General features: G+C 35.7%; 1 protein-coding gene across 2 annotated transcripts; it reads left to right on the forward strand.

Moving 5' to 3' along the window:
* The first annotated feature begins 3,505 nt into the window (after window positions 1–3,505).
* Window positions 3,506–24,412, forward strand: kansl1l (KAT8 regulatory NSL complex subunit 1-like). Of its 2 annotated transcripts, none has more exons than XM_048194286.1 (16): window positions 3,506–3,708; window positions 3,968–4,987; window positions 8,780–8,921; window positions 9,748–9,921; window positions 10,041–10,165; window positions 12,040–12,241; window positions 14,345–14,480; window positions 15,238–15,375; window positions 19,266–19,412; window positions 19,488–19,615; window positions 19,771–19,892; window positions 22,268–22,328; window positions 22,424–22,530; window positions 22,650–22,770; window positions 22,847–22,908; window positions 23,875–24,412. In XM_048194286.1, exons 2-16 carry the CDS (start codon window positions 4,053–4,055, stop codon window positions 23,930–23,932), a joined length of 2,658 nt encoding a protein of 885 aa, XP_048050243.1. In that variant the 5' UTR covers window positions 3,506–3,708; window positions 3,968–4,052; the 3' UTR covers window positions 23,933–24,412. The 2 variants fall into 2 exon arrangements, with proteins under 2 accessions (XP_048050243.1, XP_048050242.1); XM_048194285.1 differs by having other exon boundaries at window positions 3,982–4,987.

A 24,412-nucleotide genomic window follows, 5' to 3' on the forward strand; every position in this document is an offset into this window, starting at 1 on the left:
GACAATTTTTGATTTGTGAGCAACAAAGCACAAGACTTGGTCACTTTTATGGTCACTTTTTTATTTGTCCAGGGGTATTCTGTAAAAATGACTTTATTATTATTTACCAAAGAAGAAAGAAATGAGGGTGAGTACATGAAAATAACCATTCTGGAATCATTTCTGAAACATGTTGTCCATAGTCATGTGGTGCTGCCCTTTGGTTTTCGAAATGCAAATGAAAGCAGATGGACAAAGTAATGGCTCAAAAGATTTTCCACTGAGCTGTGGACAAGAATAAATACATTTATAACAATGAAGCATAACATCATATTGACCACAATGAGTCATTCAAAAAGGTGGAAATGATTCATATAAAAACTAATTCCATTTCAAAAGAAAGGCTATCATTTCTGTAGTATTTTATTCAGAAGAACTGAACTTTTACTGTTCCATAGGAGTACAGATGTTTGTCATTTATTCCCATTCTTAAGGTATTTAAATTAGGCGGAGCCTTGACACCTTTTTCCTTTTTGTGGCCTGTGGAAAAATGGTTTTGTTCATTGTTAACTTTAACTTTTTGGCATTTACTGTAGTGATTGTGCCTGTTTCATTTGCAACTATTCTGTTATTTGTCTACTGTATATTTTCTTCACAGAAAGGATCAATCTCTGCTTAATGTTTTGCTGGGGTCATTTGGATGCAATCTTATTCTTAACATTTTTAATATAACCTTTTTTTCTCTACATTGATTATCCAGGGTTTTTTTTGATCAGGTCTTCTTTCAGCAGCTGCTATAGCCTACTCTTTGCAATGAGGGCTGGTTTTACTTGGTCTGAATGTAGATTGTTCCTGTACTGCGGCCTTTTTTTGCCACATCAGACTCTGTGTGCTTGGCATTGTTTTTCAACAGACTCTTCTTTCTATTTGAATTCATTATACATGTTATCTGGATATAATATGTACATATATAATATAATATAATATAACATTATATTTTACAGAAATTTGAATGGATCATTGTACCCTGAAATTAAATTGTGTTGACATTTTTAAACCACAAACTGAAACAAAAGATCTTTGCAAATCTTATACCTGTTTCTCCCCTTTGATGCATGGACATACATTTAGCTTTCTTTCTTTCTTTCTTTCTTTCTTTCTTTCTTTCTTTCTTTCTTTCTTTCTTTCCATGGTGATTATTCAGAAATACACTATATAGACTCTCACTCTACATGAAGCAAATTTACAGTAGAAATTCAGAAATTGCTTGCTGTTATGTATGTTGTACTCAGTAATACATGTAAGCATGTTTATTCTTTGTTTGCTTGATACTTTATCAGATATTTGCATGCTCTCTGTTTTTCTTTAGTCCTCTAATGCACACATTTTGATTGACATTTGAATGCTAAAAAATATTCCACATCATTTCTTGTCTCATTTGGGTACGTTTTATAGATAAAACTTTTTATATATATATATATATATAAGATATATATATAAGATATATAAGATATGTAGAGAAGACGTTTGTCAGGTTTTATGAAGTGTTTTTTTATTATTATTATTATTATTTTGCATGTTCAGAAATTCAGTTTTTCTTTTTGTTGCCTCATGGCAACATTGTGTGATAATATATATATATATATATATATATATATATATATATATATATATATATATATTATCACACAATGTTGCCATGAGGCAACAAAAAGAAAAACTGAATTTCTGAACATGCAAAATAATAATAATAATAAAAAAACACTTCATAAAACCTGACAAACGTCTTCTCTACACCTTCATACACACATATTTTTATGTACAGTTCATGTCATTTTAAATAAGATTACTAAAGCAAATAATCTTGCCTTCTCGCACCATGTGTTCCTGTCCATGTGTCAGAACAGGATGTCCAACCTTCAAATGGTGCTTGATAGTGACTCCCACGCCTTACTGGACTGTTCTTTGATACTTTTTTTTTTTTTTTTGACTATTCTAATTGGTTGCAAACATTTAAAGAAACATGTACTAAACATAGGGATTAAGAAAACTTTCCATTGACTGAGGGCAACACTGTGCTGTAGTAGAGGGTTAGCCTAATGTTGCCATTCTAACATTGCCATTGGTTTTACATTATATATATAAAAAATATGCAAAGAGCTTTAACATTGAGAAGTGCAAATATATGAAGACTTCAGAAGCTTAAGTGTCGTCTGAAATTTTCTTCTAAAATGAGCATTTTTATTAAGCTTGTATGTTTAGGTTCAGTAATTTCACTTTAATGGCAATTAATAGATCCTTTTCATTGCCATTAAAGTGAAATAACGGAACATAAACACACAAGCTTGATAAAAATGCTCATTTTAGAAGAGAATTTCAGATGGTCAGATGGTTTTGCATCTGAAGTCTTCAAATGGAAACTAGACCAAAGTAAAAAAAGATATATGCATAAATAAACACATTTTATTTACACATTGATTTTATTTTTATTGCCTGAGTACTACAAATGTTATGAAAGAACACACTTATTTTTCTAAATCTTAAGTTATTGTTTCAGGTGTTATGTGACGTGGAATATTATTCTTCACAAAGATGAGGTCATTAGTTATTGGTGACGTGCACTTGTTATTTCAACTCCTAATTCAAATAGCTGTAGTCCCACCTGGTGGACTGAATGCATATTACAACCAAATTACGTTCACAGCAGCTGAAGGGTTCAAACAAGCGTTTCAAGCCTAAACACGCACTTAGCAAGAAGTAAAACAAAACAAACCTCGAGAGCAGCTCTCAGGAAAAACCCTCCTTCCTTACCCAAACTGAAAGGGGTGTATTTTCTTTAGAAATTACAGGAATCATCTGATAATGTCACATCCCCGTCTATTGATGAATAGCATACAGTATGTATAAGGATATTTTCTAACCTGACAGTTCAAAACTTTGCCACAAATATGCCAACTATCTCATGGCATGTCTGGGCTACTTGATACAATCAGTTGTTTTCATTGACTGCAGTCACAAAAATGGCTAGTTATCAACAACAAACGACGATAACACTCATTTAGGTCTAAAAACTAAAGATTAAAAGAAAACTAAACATATGCTCTTTTTTATATTTATGAATAATATAAATATGCTATGATTTTTAAAATAAATATTAGATTTTTTAATACTATAATTACTTTTTAAAATATATTTTGCGTCCAATGAAAGTAACTATCAGGGAAGGCTACATAAAACCCTCCTTCCTTACCCAAACTGAAAGGGATGTATTTTCTTTTTCTTTATATTTATGAAAAATATAAATATGCTATGATTTTTAAAATAAATATTCGATTTTTTAATACTATAATAACTTAAAAAAAAAAAAAAAAAAAAAAATATATATATATATATATATATATATATATATATATATATATATATATATATATATATAAATATATATATATATATATATATATATATATAATGAAAGTAACCAACAGGGTAGGCTACTCGCTCACGCGCACTTTCTCTCTCTCTCTCTCTCTCTCTCTCTCGTCTCGGTCCTCCGGTAGCGGCTGTTCAGCGGTGTGAAGGAACATCGGACGAATCGGTCGATTTCTGCTTATAAAACTGACAAATCAGTATGTTTTATCACTTGCAGGACTGTATTTATGATTCATTCATGGGTGATAACCTATTTCTGGTCTGTCCGATTCTTGTTTTTGAAATGAGCGGCTGTTAAAGGTGAGGTGACGTTATATTTCCATCCTGCCGTTATTTTCGTAATATTACGCTTATCGCGTGAGCGAAAAATAGTTGTAATCTATCCGTTTACAAACATTTGCAGTTGTTCCCTTGTTTTTCTGCTGTAATTAGACAGATTGTTTTAAATTTCGAGTGTTATTGATAAAGTTAGAGGATATCACAAACATTACTCACTTTCACACAGTCACATTGTACAGTATACGTTTGTATTATAATAATCGATGTCTCTTTTTAATAGATCTGCACAATCAGTTTCTTTCAGATGATGTTATAAGCCCTGGATCTGACGATATATCCATCAGTCCCAATACTGGGAATAGGGAATGACACATCCAAACATCAGATCAAAATCCATTTTATCCTCTGCTTTGAGTGGAAATATGGACTGCAGCGGTGTTGCACTAGGTATGGATGTGGAGAATAGTTTTGGACAGAAGATTTGGCAGAACCTCCCTTCAGTGGTCCATCTGGACCTCCTATCCTCTAAAGGTTCTCCTCAGCTCCCGGAAATGCTCCTGTCACCCATGTTTCAGGATTCATGTCCCAAAGCCTTTCTGCTGTCAAGCCCAGAACTCACCCTACTCTCATTGAACAGAAACTCTCCGGGTTCTCCAGCAGGTGCTCCACAAATGTGTTTCATGCCCACTCTTGAAGACAATGCACAATACATGGTAGAGCCTAGTCACAACCCCAGACCTCTACAACATGGTTGTTCTACAAGAGACTATCAAGTTGGCACCAAATCACTTTCCTCAGAGCAAGCACCACATCAAAACAAGAAGAACAATGCTTCATGGGTTGACAGTGTGGAGGAAATGGAGGAAGGACTGATGATTCAGTCATTGTGGCATCTCTCCCAGCATGTTTCATTGGCGAATCGAGCCGGACGTTTACAACAGAGGGTGTTGGCCGTGCTTGGTGAACATGCTTCTAGACACTATAGCCACCAACTGGAGGGTTTGAAGAGCAAACTTCTTGAAACACTTTGTTCCCCGAAGTACCCCATGACATCAGAGCATCTTTTTGAGACTTTTAATGCTGTAGAGATGCAGGAGGTAGAGCAGGCTCTTGGAAGAAACCGTCAATACCCTCAAGCACACGGGCAACCTCTGAAATCCAGAGATGTGCAGAGTTTAGTCCACAGTGGTCATGCTGTTCTGCACAGGGTGCTGGAGTCTCTGGATTCAGACGCCACAGGGAGCAGCTCAGATGAGGAGTCGGAACATGAGGACACCAAAGAGACCTCAGTGGAACCGCAGTGAGTATGATGTGATGCTTAATGGCCTTCTTAATGAATGTTGACCTTGAAATCAAGTTGAGTTCTGACACATGGAAAGATATTAACCGGACAGGAAGGATTAACAGGAAGACATCCAACTGTATATTTCAAAAGTGTTACACAAAAGTGGTAATTTTTATTTTCACACAGCTCTTTTCATATAACAGTTCATAGTGAAAGAAATAACAGTTCATGTCTATCTAGCTTAATACATGGCAAAAAGTACCATAAATGTGATCTATATGCTTCTGAATCCATGATAGCTTTGTGTGAAGAAACTGACAGAAAATTGTCAATCAACTCTGCTCAGAGTACGTATGGTCCCTCTCTAAATAGTGTTAAAGGTGCCGTAGAATGGAAAATTGAATTTACCTTGGCATAGTTGAATAACAAGAGTTCAGTACATGGAAATGACACAGTGAGTCTCAAACACCATTGTTTCCTCCTTCTTATATAAATCTCATTTGTTTAAAAGACCTCTGAAGTACAGGCGAATCTCAACATAACACCGACTGTTACGCAACACTTGAGGTCATTAATATGTACGCCCCCAATATTTGCATATGCCAGCTCATGTTCAAGGCATTAGACAAGGGCAGGAAGTCTGGATGGGCACAGCAGAATCATCAGACTAGGTAAGCAAGCAAGAACAATACCGAAAAATGGCAGATGGAGCAATAATAACTGACATGATCCATGATATCATGATATTTTTAGTGATATTTGTAAACTGTCTTTCTAAATGTTTCGTTAGCATGTTGCTAATCTACTGATAAATGTGGTTAAAGTTAGCATCGTTTCTTACTGTATTCACAGAGACAAGACTGACGTTATTTTCATTTTTTAAATGCTTGCAGTCTGTATAATTCATAAACAACTTTCTTTATAAATCTCTCCAACAGTGTGTAATGTTAGCTTTAGCCACGGAGCACCATCAAACTCATTCAGAATCAAATGTAAACATCCAAATAAATACCATACTTACGCGATTAGACATGTTGCATGACGAACACTTTGTAAAGATCCATTTTGAGGGTTATATTAGCTGTGTAAACTTTGTTTATGCTGTTTTAGGCAGTCGCGAGCTCAGGGGCGGGGAGCGCGCTGAATCAGCGCATATTTAGTGATGCCCCAAAATAGGCAGTTAAAAAAATGAATAAAAAAAAATCCATGGGGTATTTTGAGCTGAAACTTCACAGACACATTCAGGGGACACCTTAGACTAATATTACATCTTGTGAAAACACGTTCTACGGCACCTTTAAAATAACACTGAAGCAGAGTTAAAGTTAACGAGATAATTAAGCAATTAATTAAATGATGATTGTGCATTAGTGATGAACACCTGCTGTTAACAAGCACAATCACTGAAGAAAAGAGAAACACAAGAACTACAACTGACTTCAGTCGCAGCCTTATTAATTGCTTAATTATCTCATTAACTTTAACTCTGCTTCAGTGTTACTTTAACACTATTTAGAGAGGGACCATATGTACTCTGAGCGGAGCTGATTTAACTCTGGAGATTTTACTGTGTATTTGCTGATAGTTCACTGATAAACATTTATTAAAATTCAGTCTGTTTCTCACACAAATGCTCTTGCATTACTTCTGAGAACTTACAATGAATATTATTTCTAGCTGTGTACATTCTCATATAAAAAATGTTTTTTAAAATAGTTTTCTATTTAAGATATTTTAAAATGTAATTTATTCCTATATTTAAAATATTTAAAGCTACATTTTCAACAGCCTTTACGCCAGTCTTCAGTCACATGATCTTTCAGAAATCATTCTATGCTGATTTGATTTAATTTCAGCAGTCTTTGATGAATAGAAAGTTCAAAAGAACGACATTTATTTTAGATAGGAATCTTAATAACATTATAAATGTCTTTACTGTCACTTTTGATTTTTCAGTTTAATGCATCTTTGCTGAATAAAAGTATGAATTATAAAAACAACCTTACTTTTGAATGGATACATATATAATTGACACTATGCAAGTCAAAATATTTAAGACTCATCTTCAAAATACCAAAAATATCCTTGGGTGAGATCTTGAAGTAGGTGAATTGAAGGGTAGAATTAATCACTACATAGTAGTTGCCAGGCAGTAAAAGAAAACTTTTAATGACAGGCCAGCCGTGAGTCTTTGGCAAGCAGCGAGGGAGCGTAACGACAAGTTCGGGAAAACAAACAGCCCCATAGAAGATGGAAAGAGGAAGCATTTGGCTCTGGCAGTGCTATATGTTTCTTTAAGAGCATTGCTCACAGACACAGAAGCACTCTGTTCTGTACACAGCTGTTAAGAAATTGTCACCATATTTCTCCCCCATGTTGAAGATTTTTATCTAGTGTGTTCATGTGCAGCTGGCTCTTCTTCCGATCCTGTTTCTGTACAGCCGCAGTGAAACAGACAGCTGCACTCTCCTTTCCCTGGGATGAGTAAATAAATAGAGATCAGGCTGCCCTTCGCCAGCCCGTAGATCAGAGCTTTCATGTCCCTCTCTGTTATTTGCTCGCCCACTCTGCACTTACTCTGTAAGGTCGCAGCATAAGCTTGAATGGGAGAACATCCAGTATCAAAAGACATGTCTTTGAAGAGAATATCTTTCAGGAAACTCCTAGATTTCTATGGTCTTAGTTTTAGTTAACTATAATATCCCTAATTTGCATAACTGTGAACTTGGCCCATTGCACTCATGTTGCAATTCTGCTAGAAATTGAGTAAACGCCCCTTAGTCTTTGTTAGTCTTCATTTAACATTCGGCTGATGTGGTTGTTGGATGTGCTTCCCCTCAGGCCATGACCAAATAGTTTCAGTGACTTTTCCATATGTCTTGACAATCTCAATTACAATCCATGCGTCTCATCAGAGTTTTAAACCAGTGGCCATTGCTCTGGATTCTCAGAAGAAGCTGGATATGAGAGCATTGAAAGGTTTTAAATAAGTTATCTGGCTCTAGTAAGAGAATTGCTTAAGGGCACTTTTTGTGGATAGAGATTCGGCTCTCAGCCAGTGGAATGCACACCTTTGACGTCAGTACTCTCTTTCTTTTCACAGATGTTCACGTTTTGAAGTGGTTAAGTTGTGGTTACTTAATTCTGAAAAAAAAAATCAAAGGACCTAAAGTTTTAGTGGAGCTTCAGTGTCTATTTAGTTGGCTTTGGAACATATGCAGTGCAATAAAGAGTTTATGTATTTAGTCTTGTCTCCCTTTAGGCATTAAATGAACTACGGAAGCAACAGCCATCTATGGTCTCAAATTTTCAATTCAGGAATGGTATATATGATTGCTCACTTGTTCTATGACTGCCTTTTGTTTTGATAAAGCAGGGATGTGCCCTGTTAATGTGTTTCGACCCGAGAGAGAGAGAGAGAGAGAGAGAGAGAGAGAGAGAGAGAAAGTAGGCTGGCTAAGAGAGGTGAAGTGTTTGTTTATACAGGGACCAAAACGGTTGGCCCAGGAGGAGATCTCATTCTTCCCAGTGTATTTGTGTGAGTTCACTGCTGCTCCACTGCTTTGTGGATATTCCTGGAATTTGGCAATTTGGGGGGGTGGGGGTGTCGCACTAAATCTGCCGATAGGAAGACAGACAGATATCTGTATGGTCTGATACTGAAATTTTTGGGTCCGTTTCTTGAACAGGTTTCCTAAACACTCTGCCAAGGTTGCTCCTAGAGGATTGTCTTTGTGTGAAGTGTACTGTAAGTCACTTTGGATAAAATCAGCTAAATGACCTTTTCTGTGTTTTGTGGGAGGGTAGTTGTCGTGTCTGTGAGTGGAGATGGCTGAAGGACAGAGCTGAACTCTGCAGTCGCTGGACATGGCTGCAGATGAGACTGTCTGAGCTGGACTCTCAGATTCAGCGGCTTGGAAAACTCCAGCAGCAGATCCTCTCTAATAAGGTAAAGAACTAACACAGCATCTATTAGATCAGGAAGGAAATGGGTGGTGCAGTTAGAATTTCACAATTTAAGAATTGGCTCCCTTTCAGTTCATATGTGAATTTGATTTGAATTGGCAATGTCTTACAAGATGGTGAATTAGAAAGACTGAAAAGGAATTACATAACAGATGAATTAGTCCAAGCAGTCAAAATATAAATGTTGTGACAATGACATTATTAATTTTGACTTACTATGTCTATTCTTCCATAATATGTGGAATAATTTTAAAAAAGTTAAATACTGTCAAAACACAGACGTCAATATTTTAATTCTTGCTTTCAACACATCACATTTTTTTAGATAGCTTTATAAAAAAATTCATATTGTCATCAACATTTTAAACTACTGATTATAAGATATATTTAGTAAATAAGAGAATTCTGGGAAATGAAGTGCGCTTCCACCACATTTTTAAAATGAAAATTAATGTATTAAATATAATGCACATCATAAAACATAGCACTCTTAATTTTCAAGAATGCTCTAATTTACAAATTTAATTAAACATTGATTATTAAACATTTTGAAATGTGATTCATACTAAATTAATGAAATTATAAGAAACATTTATGATAACATACATTCACACCAGTTATAGAATTTCTTTGAATTTTGTTTAATTCTACTATTTTAAATTCAATTTTGACTTGCAATACTAATGCTATTTTATACTTCAATGCAGATTAATTTCAAATTAACTTGAATTAAAAAAAAAAAAAATCAGTTCAATTCTGAATGGTGCATTGACTGTTTTAGATGCATGTATCCTCAATATGTCTTCCAGGGTCATGTGGTTTTAGCAGAGTCTCAGCCCCTGACGGACAGGCAGATCCAGCACACCCTGTGGACAGAGACTATGGATCTATCATTCACAGCTGGGAACATGCGAGATTTGCACTCTGATCTAGAGATGGAACCCAGCAGCCCCACACGTCTTCTGAGGAACATTGAGAGACAGGTGCTAAAGAAAAGCAAGAGGCACTTAGAAAAGACAAGATAAAAATTAAAGATGGAAATGTCATTTATTCATAACTGATTAAATCAACCCACTCAATTTATGTTTGTGTCTGTGTTCAGAGTGCACAGCTGACTCAGATTGTGAACAGCCTGATGCCATCTTTGAGTGCTTCACCTTCTTCATCACCTATGTCTAAAGGATCCTGCAATCGCTGGAGAGGCCAACAGAAAACAGCTTACAGCAGGTGAGGAGCAAACCAGCACCTACAAACTCATCAATAGGCTAAAATTCACCTCAGATATGTCACAGGATCATTTATTTAAAGTGTCCCTATCATGCTTTTTTTTTTTGGATACCTTTAAATGTGCCATCAAACATTTTTTTACAAGATATAATATAAGTCTAAGGTGTTCCCTGAATGTGTCTGTGAAGTTTCAGCTCAAAATACCCCATAGATTTTTTTTAATAAATTTTTTTAACTGCCTATTTTGGGGCATAATTAGAAATGCGCTGATTCAGGCTGCGGCCCCTTTAATTGCTCGCGCTGTCCGCCCCCTCCCGAGCTCTCGACTCTATCATTGCATAAACAAAGTTCACACAGCTAATATAACCCTCAAAATGGATCTTTACAAAGTGTTTGTCATGCATGCTGCATGCATACATCGAATTATGTGAGTATGGTATTTATTTGGATGTTTACAGTTGATTCTGAATGAGTTTGATGGTGCTCCGTGGCTAACAGCTAATGCTACACTGTTGGAGAGATTTATAAAGAATGAAGTTGTGTTTATGAATTATACAGACTGCAAGTGTTTAATAATGAAAATAACGACAGTCTTGTCTCCGTGAATACAATAATAAACGATGCTAACTTTAACCACATTTAACAGTACATTAGCAACATGCTAACGAAACATTTAGAAAGACAGTTTACAAATATCACTAAAATATCATGTTATCATGGATCATGTCAGTTATTATCGCTCCATCTGCCATTTTTCGCTATTGTTCTTGCTTGCTTACCTAGTCTGATGATTCAGCTCTGCACAGATCCAGACGTTAATACTGGCTGCCCTTGTGTAATGCCTTAAACATGAGCTGGCATATGCAAATATTGGGGGCGTGCATATTAATGATCCCGACTGTTACGTAACAAATTCGCCTGTTCTTCAGATGTCTTTTAAACAAATGAGATTTATATAAGAAGGAAGAAACAATGGAGTTTGAGACTCACTTTATGTCATTTCCATGTACTGAACTCTTGTTATTTAACTATGCCAAGGTAAATTCAATTTTTAATTCTAGGGCACCTTTAATGTAGTGTGTAATATAGCTGTTTTTGAATGTAAAAGGCTCTAATTAATAAAGTAAAACCAATGCCATAATTACTGTTTATATGACTGTGTAAACAAGTGCAGAGGAAGCTTCCAGAGCTTAAATTCAGACATGGAATTGGCCGTTTAGTTTTCGACACACACTATAAGCAGCAGACCAATCACGACAAACTGGGCCATTTGACCAATCAGAGCAGAGTAGGCTCTTGGAAAGAAGGGGTTTAGAGAGACTGAATGCTTTATCAAACCATTTCAGACACTGCGAGAAAAGGGGTGATGCTGCAATGTATATTTTTTGCGGAAATAGCATAATAGAGACACTTTAAAAACAAAAATGGAATAGTGATTAACTATCCTACATGTTATTGAAGCATTGGTTGCTAGATGTTTATTGTTCAAGAAACTAGATCAATAGAAGAATATTCACATCATTTCTGTCATTGTTGACACAGTACAGATAATTTTACTCAGTCATACAAAAGCTCTAGAGACACCTGCAGGAAAGCTGTTTGTCTTGATTTCATTCATGAATTTTGTATTTATTACAGCACTGTAGAAGCTCCCTCATTCTGATAAATATTTCGTATAAATTTATGTATCTCATGTGACTGTTAGGATGAATCATTTGGCCCAGTGGAAAACTGAATGAGCGAACAAGACATTGGGAAGAAATAGAAAGGGGGAAAGGATGAGAAAATCTGAGTGGAGAAGAGAACCAATGAAACTTGCCATCTTTATTTGTCGTATGATCAGATTTCTGAAGATTTTATCCCTACTTTTACAGCCAAGTGACACACACGGGTACCTTTGTTTCCAATGAGCAACAGTGTTTACACAAAGTCAGGCAGAAGAGGAAGCGAACATGTCACAGACGACAGTATCTCCCTCAGGTGGATGTCATCTGTATGTCAGCTCGGACACGACCGCTTCTGACCTATCACAAGCCTAGACTTTTCGTCATGGACCCCTTGTCTCACAAAGAACAGGTTGGCATTTTTAACCCAAATTGATGTAAAAGTGTCATAACTTTTGGGAGTCCAATCAAATATTGAGTCAAGTAAAATACGGCATGGCATATCATACAGTACTGTTCAAAAGTTTGGGGTCAGTAAGATTTTTTTTAATGGTTTTGAAAGAAGTGTCTTGTGCTTACCAAGGCTAAATTTATTTGATACTGTCAAATGTTATTACAATGTAAAATAACTATTGTCTATTTTAATATATTTTATACAGTAATTTATTCCTGTGATGGTAAAGCTGAATTTTCAGCAGCCATTTCTTAAGGCTTCAGTGTCACATGATTCGTCATAAATGATTCTAATGTACTGATTTGCTGCTCAAGAAACATTTCTTATTATTATCAATGTTGAAAACAGTTGTGCTGCTTAATATTTTTCCAGGATTCTTTGATGAATAAACAGTTCGAAAGAACAGCATTTATTTGAAGTAGAAATCTTTTGTAATTTTATACATGTCTTTACTGACTTTTGATCAATTTAATGCATCTTTGCTGAATAAAAGCATTAATTTCTTAAAAAAAATAAAAATAAAAAATCTGACTGACTCCAAACTTTTGAATGGTTGTGTAAACAAGGTCATTGCTGACATAACAGCTTCAATGTGCTTGAGTAAAAAAAGGCTTAGCACATTTGTATGTGGTAATGGCTGAACTAGTGGGACTTGCACTGATGTGTGTTTGTGGTCCAGGCATGTGTGTTTTCCCAACAGCCCCCAGGGGAGCTCAGAAAGAATAGCCTAGCCTTTTTCTATGCTCTTCTTGAAAACTGCTATCACACTGTGCTTAAGCCAGCTGCACTTTCATAAATGACGATAATCTTGTAATTGCTGGTGGCTGATTTGAGGTCTACCCTGCTGTCCTTCAGTGTTCTCTGTCAGCAGCCTGGAACTGTAAATCAGACATGCTTCATTTTGAGGCCGGAACCTGGAAGCAGCGGGACAAAGTTGTATTTACCAAAATGGAATGTAATAAAAAGAAATAGATAAACAACATTAAATCTTTTATAGGAATAGTTCAGCCAATAATGAAAATCCTGTCAAATTCTGCCTAAATTTGTTCCAATTTTGAACTACTTTAGTTATTTCGAGGAACACAAAATAGAAATCTCAGTCAAATTGTGATTGTGATTATGGGACTCGTGATTGTGATTTAATTTTAATAATTGTGATTTAAGCTTAAAAAATGACAAAAAATACATAAAAATGGAGTCTGCAATGTAGCAGAATATTCAAAATATATGAGTTTGCTGGTGAGATATTACCTTTAATTCATTTTTATTTGTCCATGAAGTTTTTCAAAGAGTATATCATTATTTTTTTTAAGATTTAAGATTTAATCTTCAGTACCAAAAACTGTGAGAGTTGGTAAGTTTGATTAATTTCCATGAATCAGTTCAGACTGTTCATTTCAATGAATCAGACAATTACATTTGTGTGAGCACTTAAAAATTGGTCTCCATGTGGCATTTTCAGTTATCCATGTCTTGTTATATTGGTGCATATAAATGAAAATGATTATTATTGTTCTTTCATTTAGGGGAAAATAGTGGAAAATGTGATTATTTTTAACTATGCTTTTATTCAGGTTTGGATGGCAGAATCTTCTCAGTACAAAACTATTCCTTTAATGAAGGAGTTTGAAGTTATTTGTGTGTGTGCCAGCCCTCTTCACATTGCACCATGACTCACACCATGTTTTGAGTCTATTTTCCAGCTGGTGCCTGGTGCACTTCCTTTAACCTTGTTTATGATTCTCATTTTGTAGCTGTCTGATTTTGGCTACCATGATTTTCCTTTTCATGCATTGCTTATGTCGTAATGGTTCCCCAGAGCACTGCGTGTCATAGATTTGGCCTTATTAACTTAGCTGTGTACGTCCAACTCTTTTTATTTGTTTTAATGCTCAGTTGGACAAATCAGGACTGGATCATTTAGCTGCAAACCAGGCCTTTAGCATCAGTAATTATGCATCAGTAATTATGCTTCCCAGGATTTGTAATCTCCCATCTGCTCATAACTTCTCATAACCTCTCTGTTTTGGTTACATTTGATTTCTTTCTCTCTCTTCACAGGTCCTGCAATCTTCCTCTTCTCTTTTTCCCAATTGCACCTCCTGTGATTCTGCTTCTGTGTGCACAAACCCCGAATGCCCCCGCAGAAAAGAGAGAACAGACGGCAAAGCGCATTGTGTTCTATCACTGTCCTCAGGTAGAGAGATGAATGGTTTAAAACTGACATTTTTCTTGCTCCGTCCACCATCTTGCAAGGATTTTTTTCCTATGGAGCCTGTCGCAATGCATTGTAAATTGACTTCTGAACAAAGAATACATGTGATGTTGTTTTAGATGCATTAAAATGCTACCTACGTAAACTCAACTACCTACGCAACTCTCTAGGCTTTGGAGCAGAGTCTATCTTAAACAGTAGAAGAGTGTTCATATTTTTGCTGTGGTAATTGGATGTTATGATATTAATGGTTTTATAAAGGTTAAAGGTTAATACTAGAGCAATCCATTAATCACTCATCCATCTCAGTGCATTAGCCTGTCATTTTAATTCACTCAGAATAAATTGTCTCATATCGGACTGTTACTCCATCAGCATGTCAAAATTGTGCTCTTCCTGCAGTTTTGCTGATTGCGTGTAGCAGCAGGAATGTGGAGTAGGTAGATTAAATTAGCTTTGGTTGCCATTAGTATAAATCTCTGCATTCAGTTTATACTGTAATATGACTCAAATGCAACATCCAGTCAAGTCTGACATTTTTCACATTCGACATTGTTTTGACATTTTGATAAGGTGTTTTAATGTTATGTAATGTTATGTACAGATGTTTCCATACTAACTAACTACAGCCTCGTATCTACCGTATCACCACTATATTTAGGTTCAGTGCAACTATTGTTTTCCTAATGTGTGTTATATAAATGAGGTTTGACTGTGTTCTATCTGCTGTATCCATCAGAAACTCCATCGTCCTTCCATCTGCAAAATGCTCTGTTTGAAGAAAATGTGCTTCAGCGATCTCTCCTCGTGAAGAAGGAGCGGTCCAGTCCCCATCACTGTCTCGGCTCCAGAGGCAGAGTCTCCCGATCATTATTCCGTAAGAATCATCTCATGGCGTTTGTGTGTGGATGCATTTAAGTACACGTGTTTAAAAATGTGTTTGTTTTTCCCATTGTTTCTTTTTTGTCTACTTTAATAGAAATGACTTTAACAGCAAAACCATGTGTCAAACAAAGAGACTTAAATTAAGTTCAGCAGTTTGCCATTAGGATTTTGCGAAGCTAAATATGAGACGCTTATAAAAATACACAGCACACGTGATTATAAGGTAGAATAATGAAAGGATCATGTGACACTAAAGACTGGAATAATGGCTGCTGAAAATTCAGCTTGAGGCACTATACACACCTACACACACTTAAGCACAAACACCAATGATCTTTCATTGTGGTCAAATTGTTTATAGCTGAAATATATTGTAGTCTTTTAGCCCCCTTAGTTTTCCATGATCTCCTTGATATTCTTTCTATTAATATTGTAAATACACTACTTACATATATATATATATATTGTAAATACAATATATGTATTTATATATACACCCTTGATACTTTAGATTTAAGTTTTCATTTATGACCCATTTCTTTATTTAAAGAACAATTTGATTATAATTTATATTTTTATACTCTACCATTTGAAAGTTTGAGGTTCATTCAGCTAGTAAAGACTTTTACATTGTTTTTACATTGTTTTACGGTTTCCACAAAAATATTAAGCAGCACAACTGTTTTCAACATTCATAATAAGAAGTACCAAATCACTATATTAGAATGATTTCCGAAGGATCATGTGACATTGAAAACCAGAGTAATGGCTGCTGAAAATTCAGCTTTGCCATCACAGGAATAAATTACATTTTAAAATATATTAAAATAGAAAAGGGTTATTTTAAATTGTATTACTATTTCACAGTATTACAGGTTTAATTGTATTCTTGATCAAATAAATGCATTCTTGTTGGACATAAGAGACTTCTTTCAAAAACAAAGCAAAACAAAATTTCACCAACCTCAAACTTTTGAACAGTAGTGTATATTTCATTTTTTTAACTTACTATTTATTTATTAAAACATAAAATGCAATCGTAAACCTAACCTAATTGGTTTCCATGTTGTGATATCACAACAATGTTTGCCTAAATAATGTTCAGGCACCTCTGTCCTCGATACTTTTTAATACACAGTGGCGCCCATTCCCAGTGCAGCTTTGAAGGTCATGTTGAAGTCGATAGCTGCTCCACAGTCTTAATGCAGTGCTGGGGTTGAAGTGAGCTGACCTGGCACTGGACTCTGACTCATGCTCTAATCATTAATGGTCTGCCACTCTTCTCTGCTCTGCTGGTTATTGTCTGACTAGGGGGCCTAATGATCCTGAAACAGCAATGCTATTCTTAACAGAGAGATATTGTCAGAGTGAGTGAGTGATTGCACTGGAATGGAAGTGTGGTAGGGGTTTCTAAAGTAAAAACACACCTCATGCTGTTTAGTTGATTTTCTGTCAGTGCTTTGCAGCACCCCTGTAGTCAGTGAACGAACAAAAAAAAAAAAAAAAAAAACCTAAAAAAACAAACAAACAAAAAATGGTCCCTCCATTCCTCTTTTTATCACATGACCTGGATGTGTATGATGTGTATGGGGATGTTCTTCTGAAGTCCAGTGTGTGGGATGATGTAAGGTGTGTGTAGGCTGCTGGGTGGGTTTAGTCATAATGTTGTGGTGTATTGTCTATGTTTATCTCTGTGGCTCAGGCGGTCTATCTGCAATCCTGTAGCTTCCAGACCATGAGTGGAGATCTACACAGACTCACAAATCACACTAACTCACAAATCCATCCTCAAGGCACAGTACACATCTACACACCAGTGATATTTCATCAGGGTCAGATTATTCATAGCCAAAATATATTGTGGTCTTATAGCCTTCTTAGTATTTCCATGATCTCGATATTCTTGATATATCTATCTATCATCTATTTTTTTTTTTAATTCTAATCATCATCTCATTAGATTCTCATGACTGATTTAAAAAATATATACAGGTGCTGGTCATATAATTAGAATATCATCAAAAAGTTGATTTATTTCACTAATTCCATTCAAAAAGTGAAACTTGTATATTATATTCATTCATTACACACAGACTGATATATTTCAAATGTTTATTTCTTTTAATTTTGATGATTATAACTCCCAAATTCAGTATCAGAAAATTAGAATATTGTGAAAAGGTTCAATATTGAAGACACCTGGTGCCACACTCTAATCAGCTAATTAACTCAAAACACCTGCAAAGGCCTTTAAATGGTCTCTCAGTCTAGTTCTGTAGGCTACACAATCATGGGGAAGACTGCTGACTTGACAGTTGTCCAAAAGACGACCATTGACACCTTGCACAAGGAGGGCAAGACACAAAAGGTCATTGCAAAAGAGGCTGGCTGTTCACAGAGCTCTGTGTCCAAGTACATTAATAGAGAGGCGAAGGGAAGGAAAAGATGTTGTAAAAAAAAGTGTACAAGCAATAGGGATAACCGCACCCTGGAGAGGATTGTGAAACAAAACACATTCAAAAATGTGGGGGAGATTCATAAAGAGTGGACTGCAGCTGGAGTCAGTGCTTCAAGAACCACTACGCACAGACGTATGCAAGACATGGGTTTCAGCTGTCGCATTCCTTGTGTCAAGCCACTCTTGAGCAACAGACAGCGTCAGAAGCGTCTAAAGACAAAAAGGACTGGACTGCTGCTGAGTGGTCCAAAGTTATGTTCTCTGATGAAAGTAAATTTTGCATTTCCTTTGGAAATCAGGGTCCCAGAGTCTGGAGGAAGAGAGGAGAGGCACACAATCCACGTTGCTTGAGGTCCAGTGTAAAGTTTCCACAGTCAGTGATGGTTTGGGGTGCCATGTCATCTGCTGGTGTTGGTCCACTGTGTTTTCTGAGGTCCAAGGTCAACGCAGCTGTATACCAGGAAGTTTTAGAGCACTTCATGCTTCCTGCTGTTGACCAACTTTATGGAGATGCAGATTTCATTTTCCAACAGGACTTGGCACCTGCACACAGTGCCAAAGCTACCAGTACCTAGTTTAAGGACCATGGTATCCCTGTTCTTAATTGGCCAGCAAACTCGCCTATTTTGAAGAGAAAGATGCGATATGCCAGACCCAACAATGCAGAAGAGCTGAAGGCCACTATCAGAGCAACCTGGGCTCTCATAACACCTGAGCAGTGCCACAGACTGATCGACTCCATGCCACGCCGCATTGCTGCAGTAAATCAGGCAAAAGGAGCCCCAACTAAGTATTGAGTGCTGTACATGCTCATACTTTTCATGTTCATACTTTTCAGTTGGCCAAGATTTCTAAAAATCCTTTCTTTGTATTGGTCTTAAGTAATATTCTAATTTTCTGAGATACTGAATTTGGGATTTTCCTTAGTTGTCAGTTATAATCATCAAAATTAAAAGAAATAAACATTTGAAATATATCAGTCTGTGTGTAATGAATGAATATAATATACAAGTTTCACTTTTTGAATGGAATTAGTGAAATAAATCAACTTTTTGATGATATTCTAATTATATGACCAGCACCTGTATATTTAAATCAGAAAAATTAAAGGCAGTATAACAAATACTGCTATGACCTTTAAGTAATTTACATTTTACATAATATATCATTTTTACATTGCAGTAATAAGAATGAGATGTATGATTTTTGTATTATATTAATGATATCAATGTAAAAATATGCATAGGCTTCATTTACTTTAGGCAAAATATAATTTCTTATTTATTTCTTTTGATATTGGGGAGAAATATGAACTGGATGTGATCTTGACATGTTTTGTGAAACTCACCCATGTGTATTATGAATATTCTTTGTTTTCTGATAAGTAGGAATATGTCTTTATGTTGTATAATTAATGATTACAGACTGCAGTCACCGACTGAAAAACAGAAGGCATTTGAAGAGACACAGAAGGGAGAGCACTCCTATACGATGGGCATGTACCCAAGAGCACAGCAGTCAAGCTTACAGGGAGGGCAAGAGGAGGAGGCACTGCTCCGACAGGCCAATGGGTACATGTGATAAATTTAACTCATATACAACAAAGACTCTGAGATGTTTAAGGTAGTAATACTGCTTTGTTCTAGACTTGCAGATCTCCAGTATTACACCCAATTCTGATCTGGTCTCCCAGAGTGATGACAGTCATGTGGAGGAGTCTTCAGAGGATGTGACCATCTCTTACTGTACACCCATACAACAGAGAAACTCACAGGTCTGCCCTTTGACCAAACCATGAGAAATACTGTATATCTCAGTTTGCTCTAATCCAAACAAACATCAGTGTTTCTTACCTTGAGGGGAATTTTAATCTAGTTAGAGGTTAATATTTTGAGGAAAATAATCATATACTGTCCTTTTTTGTTTTAGTTCCCATTGCGCAGGAGAAACTGTGAGAGTATTTCCAGCATTGATGACATTGTCGTTCCCATGTCTCTGTTCAACTCATTGAAAGTGGAAAGACTTCAGTATAAGAACATTTTGACACCCAGGTATTGATTGTTTTCACACAGCAACAGTGACATTGGGACCTGTTTATTATACTGCACTAGAAATACACTACGATTAAAAAGTTTGGGGTTGGTAAGATTCTTTAAATGTTTTTGAAAAAAGTATCTTTCAAAAGTGATTCAGTAAAAACTAATAATGTGAAATAATATTATTATTACAGTTTAAAATAATGTTCTATTTGAATAAATTTTAAACTGCAATTTATTCCTGTGATGGCAAAGCTTAATTTTCAGCATCATTACTCCAGTCTTCAGTGTCACATGATCCTTTAGAAATCAATCTAAAATGCTGATTTGGTGTTCAAGAAACATTTCTTATTATTGTCATGCAACTGCTCCGAGACACAAAGATTGAGGATCCAAACACAGTATTTATTGAAAGGGTGATGCACAATCATAATCAAATAGCCAGGCAAAAGGTCAATCACAGGGTTAACAGTCCAAACAATAACAGGGAACTTTAACACAGGCAAACAGGGTCAAAACCAAGGCACAGGAAACCAAATGAGTGGTCAGAAATGCATGCTGACACAAACAAGACTTAACAAAGAGTGAGAGCGTAACCAGGCTTTATACACTCTAAAAAATGCTGGGTTAAAAACAACCCAAGTTGGGTTGAAAATGGACAAACCCAGCAATTGGGTTGTTTTAACCCAGCGGTAGGGTTAAATGTTTGCCCAACCTGCTGGGTAGTTTTATTTAACTCAACTATTGTTTAAAAATTACTGTATTGTTTAATTAAAATTAACCCAAAGTATGTTGGAAATGAACATTTATTAATGTTCAATGAATAATTATTAAACAATAAACATTTATTAAATTGCTTATTAATAAATTTATATTAATAAACTATTAAACTATTAAATTTATATTAATAAACTATTAAAGCTTATTAATAAACATTCACCTTTTGTCTATTATTGTTGCCTCTAATTGCATCTGGTTTTTAATTTCCCAACTATTTTGGGTTCATTTTAAGCTAGCCATATAGCAATTTTTAAACAATAGTTGGTTTCAATAAAACTACCCAGCAGGTTGGGCAAACATTTAACCCAACCGCTGGGTTAAAACAACCCAATCGCTGCGTTTGTCCATTTTCAACCCAACTTGGGTTGTTTTTAACCCAGCATTTTTTAGAGTGTATAGGCAGAGGTAATGAGGTAAAGGAGAAAACAATGTTTGAAGATGAACCTGGGCAATGGACTATGGGAGATGAAGTCTGTAAGGGAATGACAATAGTCTGTGATGGAGTACCCCCTGGTGGCTCTCAAGGGTGACAATTATCAATGTTGAAAACAGCCGTACTGCTTAAAGGTGCTACAGAGGATCTTTTCGTCGACTGAGAAACCAAAGACTGTTAGTGAGTTTTTTAAATGAGCACATGCGTAAGAACAGCCCCCCTCCTTCACAGCTCATTTCGAGGGAACGCCTCCCAAAACTCGTGCACGAGTATTGGAACACGAGTTTTACCACCGGCATTCGCTTGTCGTGTTTGGATTCATTATGTCGGACTCACCGCAGGTAACTCATAATCTGCAGTTGTTACTCCTGTCTCCTGACAAAAACATTGCATGCAGCGCCTGTAGAGTGTGGAAAGTTACTGGAGCGTGCAGCCGCGCACGTCTCTCACAAGGAGCGTCATGCCAGTGATTGACAAGCCAGAGGGCCAATCGTTGGCTGATGTGCCCTACCTCATGCACAGATGATGTATATTAATATTATTCCTTTCAGTGCACCTAATAAATAGTCTTTTATCAGTTAGTAAAGACAGTTTCAAGTAATATTGCAAAAATGTATAAAACAAAACATCCTCTGTAGCACCTTTAATATTTTTGTGGGAACTGTGATACTTTTTTTGAATAGAAAGTTAAAAAAAAATCATTTGAAACAAATCATTTGTATCATTATAAATGTCTTTACTGATCAATTTAAGTATTAATTTCTTAAAACAGAAAACCACACTGACCCCAAACCTTTGAACACTAGTGTATTTGAGTGCTAATGTGATGTTAGATTTGCTGATTAAGTGTTTTGGTTTTAACTCATAAATTTGTTATGAATAATAATCTTTTGGTTGTTTTAGTACTTCAAAAAATACATTTCATTTGTAAAGTATTTAATTCACTGAATTACCAAGTGGAAACTTAATCAAATAATTTTTCTTTGAATTTCCAAAACAAAACAAAAAAAACGATATAATGATGTGTACCTATAGTGTGATGCAGGCTTTTGCTCCAACCGTACACCCATAGGGTGCTTGATAGATAGTCAATGAGTCACTTTAAATAACTGTGCTGATGCATAAAGATGTGGATAAATTCATGTTTTGTGTATTCTATTCTCTTTACTCACTTCAGTTGGCGAAAGGTGGCTATTTCTCCTTTATTGAAAAGAGAGGAGGATGAGCAGGAGGAAGGGGTAAGTTTTTTAGTTATATACTTTATACTGTAGGTCATAAAAATGGCATAATCAATGGCAGTTTGTTGTGGAGTGATGGGCTTTATCTCTCTCAGCTGGAAGCAATAGAAGATGAAGATTTCTTTCAGAGACACCAGAGTTACGAGCGTAGAGAGAAACTGGCAGGGTCCTACTGGGATCAGGACAGAAGAAACAGGATCAGGTCTGTGTGTATTATGGTTATTGTATATGTTCACTTACTGCACATATATTCTCCAGTACATGTTTGCTGATGATTGAACTTTTCTTTGTTGTTTCTTTCCTTTTTCTCTCTCTCCACAGGCCATGTAAGAGAAGCTGTTCTTCTGTGTTTGTGAGAGACCACCCTGCTCACTGTCACCCACCTCTATATTCTCCTGTCCCCTCCACCTGGACCTTCAGTCCCAGTCTGGAGGACAGAGAGGTAAAATCTATTTTTAATTTAATTTAATTTAATTTAATTTAATTTAATTTAATTTAATTGTTTCCCTCTTATGTAGGCATTGCCACCATGGAAGAGGCGTATGTTCCCCCTGACTGGTGAAGATGAGGAAACTTTGAGGTGTGATGAAGATAATATTTAATGGTCTTCTCATTTCTTTAATTGTGCATCCTTGTTTCCTTTTAAGACATGAGGAAAGGATGTGAGATTGAGATGTGAGGAAGAATCAAAGATGTACATGTCAAATGGAATTTCTTTCCTAATCAAGCCTTTCAAGGCTTATTGCTTCACAATCCTTATGTTGTTGGAGCTTGATTAATTTGGACATTCCTAATAAATCTCAGTGTTTTCTGTGTGTCCCATAGTGCCATAACTCCCACTATTGGACACATTAGGAATAACATGCACACAATACAGTCACTGAGTGTGAAATTTTTTTCATTTGAAATACATTTTTTTATTCAGCATGGATGCATTAAATAGCGATAAAGGAAGTTTTTTTACATTGTTCCCACAAAAACATTAAGCAACACAATCGTTTTCAACACTGATAATAATAAGAAATGTTTCTTGAGCACCAAATCAGCATATTAGAATGATTTCTGAAGGATCATGTGACACTGAAGACTGGAGTAATGATGCCGAAAATTCAGCTTTGCCATCACAGGAATAAATTACACTGTAAAATATATTCCAATAAAAAAGGTCATTTTGAATTATAATAATATTTCATAGTATAACTGATTTTTGAATCAAATAAATGCAGGCTTGATGAGCACAAGAGCCTTCTTTCAAAAACATTAAACAGTCTTGCACACCCCAAACTTTTGAATGGTAGTATAAATCATTTCAGATGTTACAATCCTGTTTAATCAGAATCACATTTAGAATCAGAGTCAGTTTTTGGACTTTTCACGGAAAGATGTGATAACTAAAATGCACAATTACTACAGTTAACATTGGAGAGAGGAATCAAAACAGAGATTGCATTGTGTTTAAATGCAGTTAGACAGTTATTAAATTTAGAGAAATAAATGCTTTTCTTGTTTGTCATTCGTTTGACTGATTATTCTGTGCTGTTTACAGACTTCCAGAGCACCAAAGCACAACATCTGAGATGGACCAGGAAATGACATCATGCTGAGGCACAATCTCAGCCATCATGGTTCCACTCTCAGTTACATAAATCACTCTTTCTGCTTTTATGCTGTTATGACACAGTGTAGTAACCTGATGTTTTTTTTTCACATTGTTTCTTTAGCCTCTAAAGTTTTTTTTTCCTCAAAATATTTTTGTATAAATTATTTTTAAACAGTGTTTGTATCCTACAGCCTTGTCCAGTGTAATTTATTAAATATCTTAAGCCTGCCCATTAAAAGTATAAACTGTAAGGAATTACATAATTTATTAATGTAACCTATTTTTGTGATATATTTATTTTAATATAAGTAGTGTATATTTTTGTGCTCACATTTTTGAAAGGATAGAACAAATCATTAATGATTTCTTTTAACTCTCATAACTCATTTTACCATCATTTATCCAGTACTGTGGGAAAAGCACTGTTTGAAAAGGAGTGTATAAATTTACCTCATACAACATTAAAGTGATTTAGGCTGCCTCA

Source organism: Megalobrama amblycephala, linkage group LG6 (genome assembly GCF_018812025.1).
Source record: "Megalobrama amblycephala isolate DHTTF-2021 linkage group LG6, ASM1881202v1, whole genome shotgun sequence".
NCBI classification, from domain to species: domain Eukaryota; kingdom Metazoa; phylum Chordata; class Actinopteri; order Cypriniformes; family Xenocyprididae; genus Megalobrama; species Megalobrama amblycephala.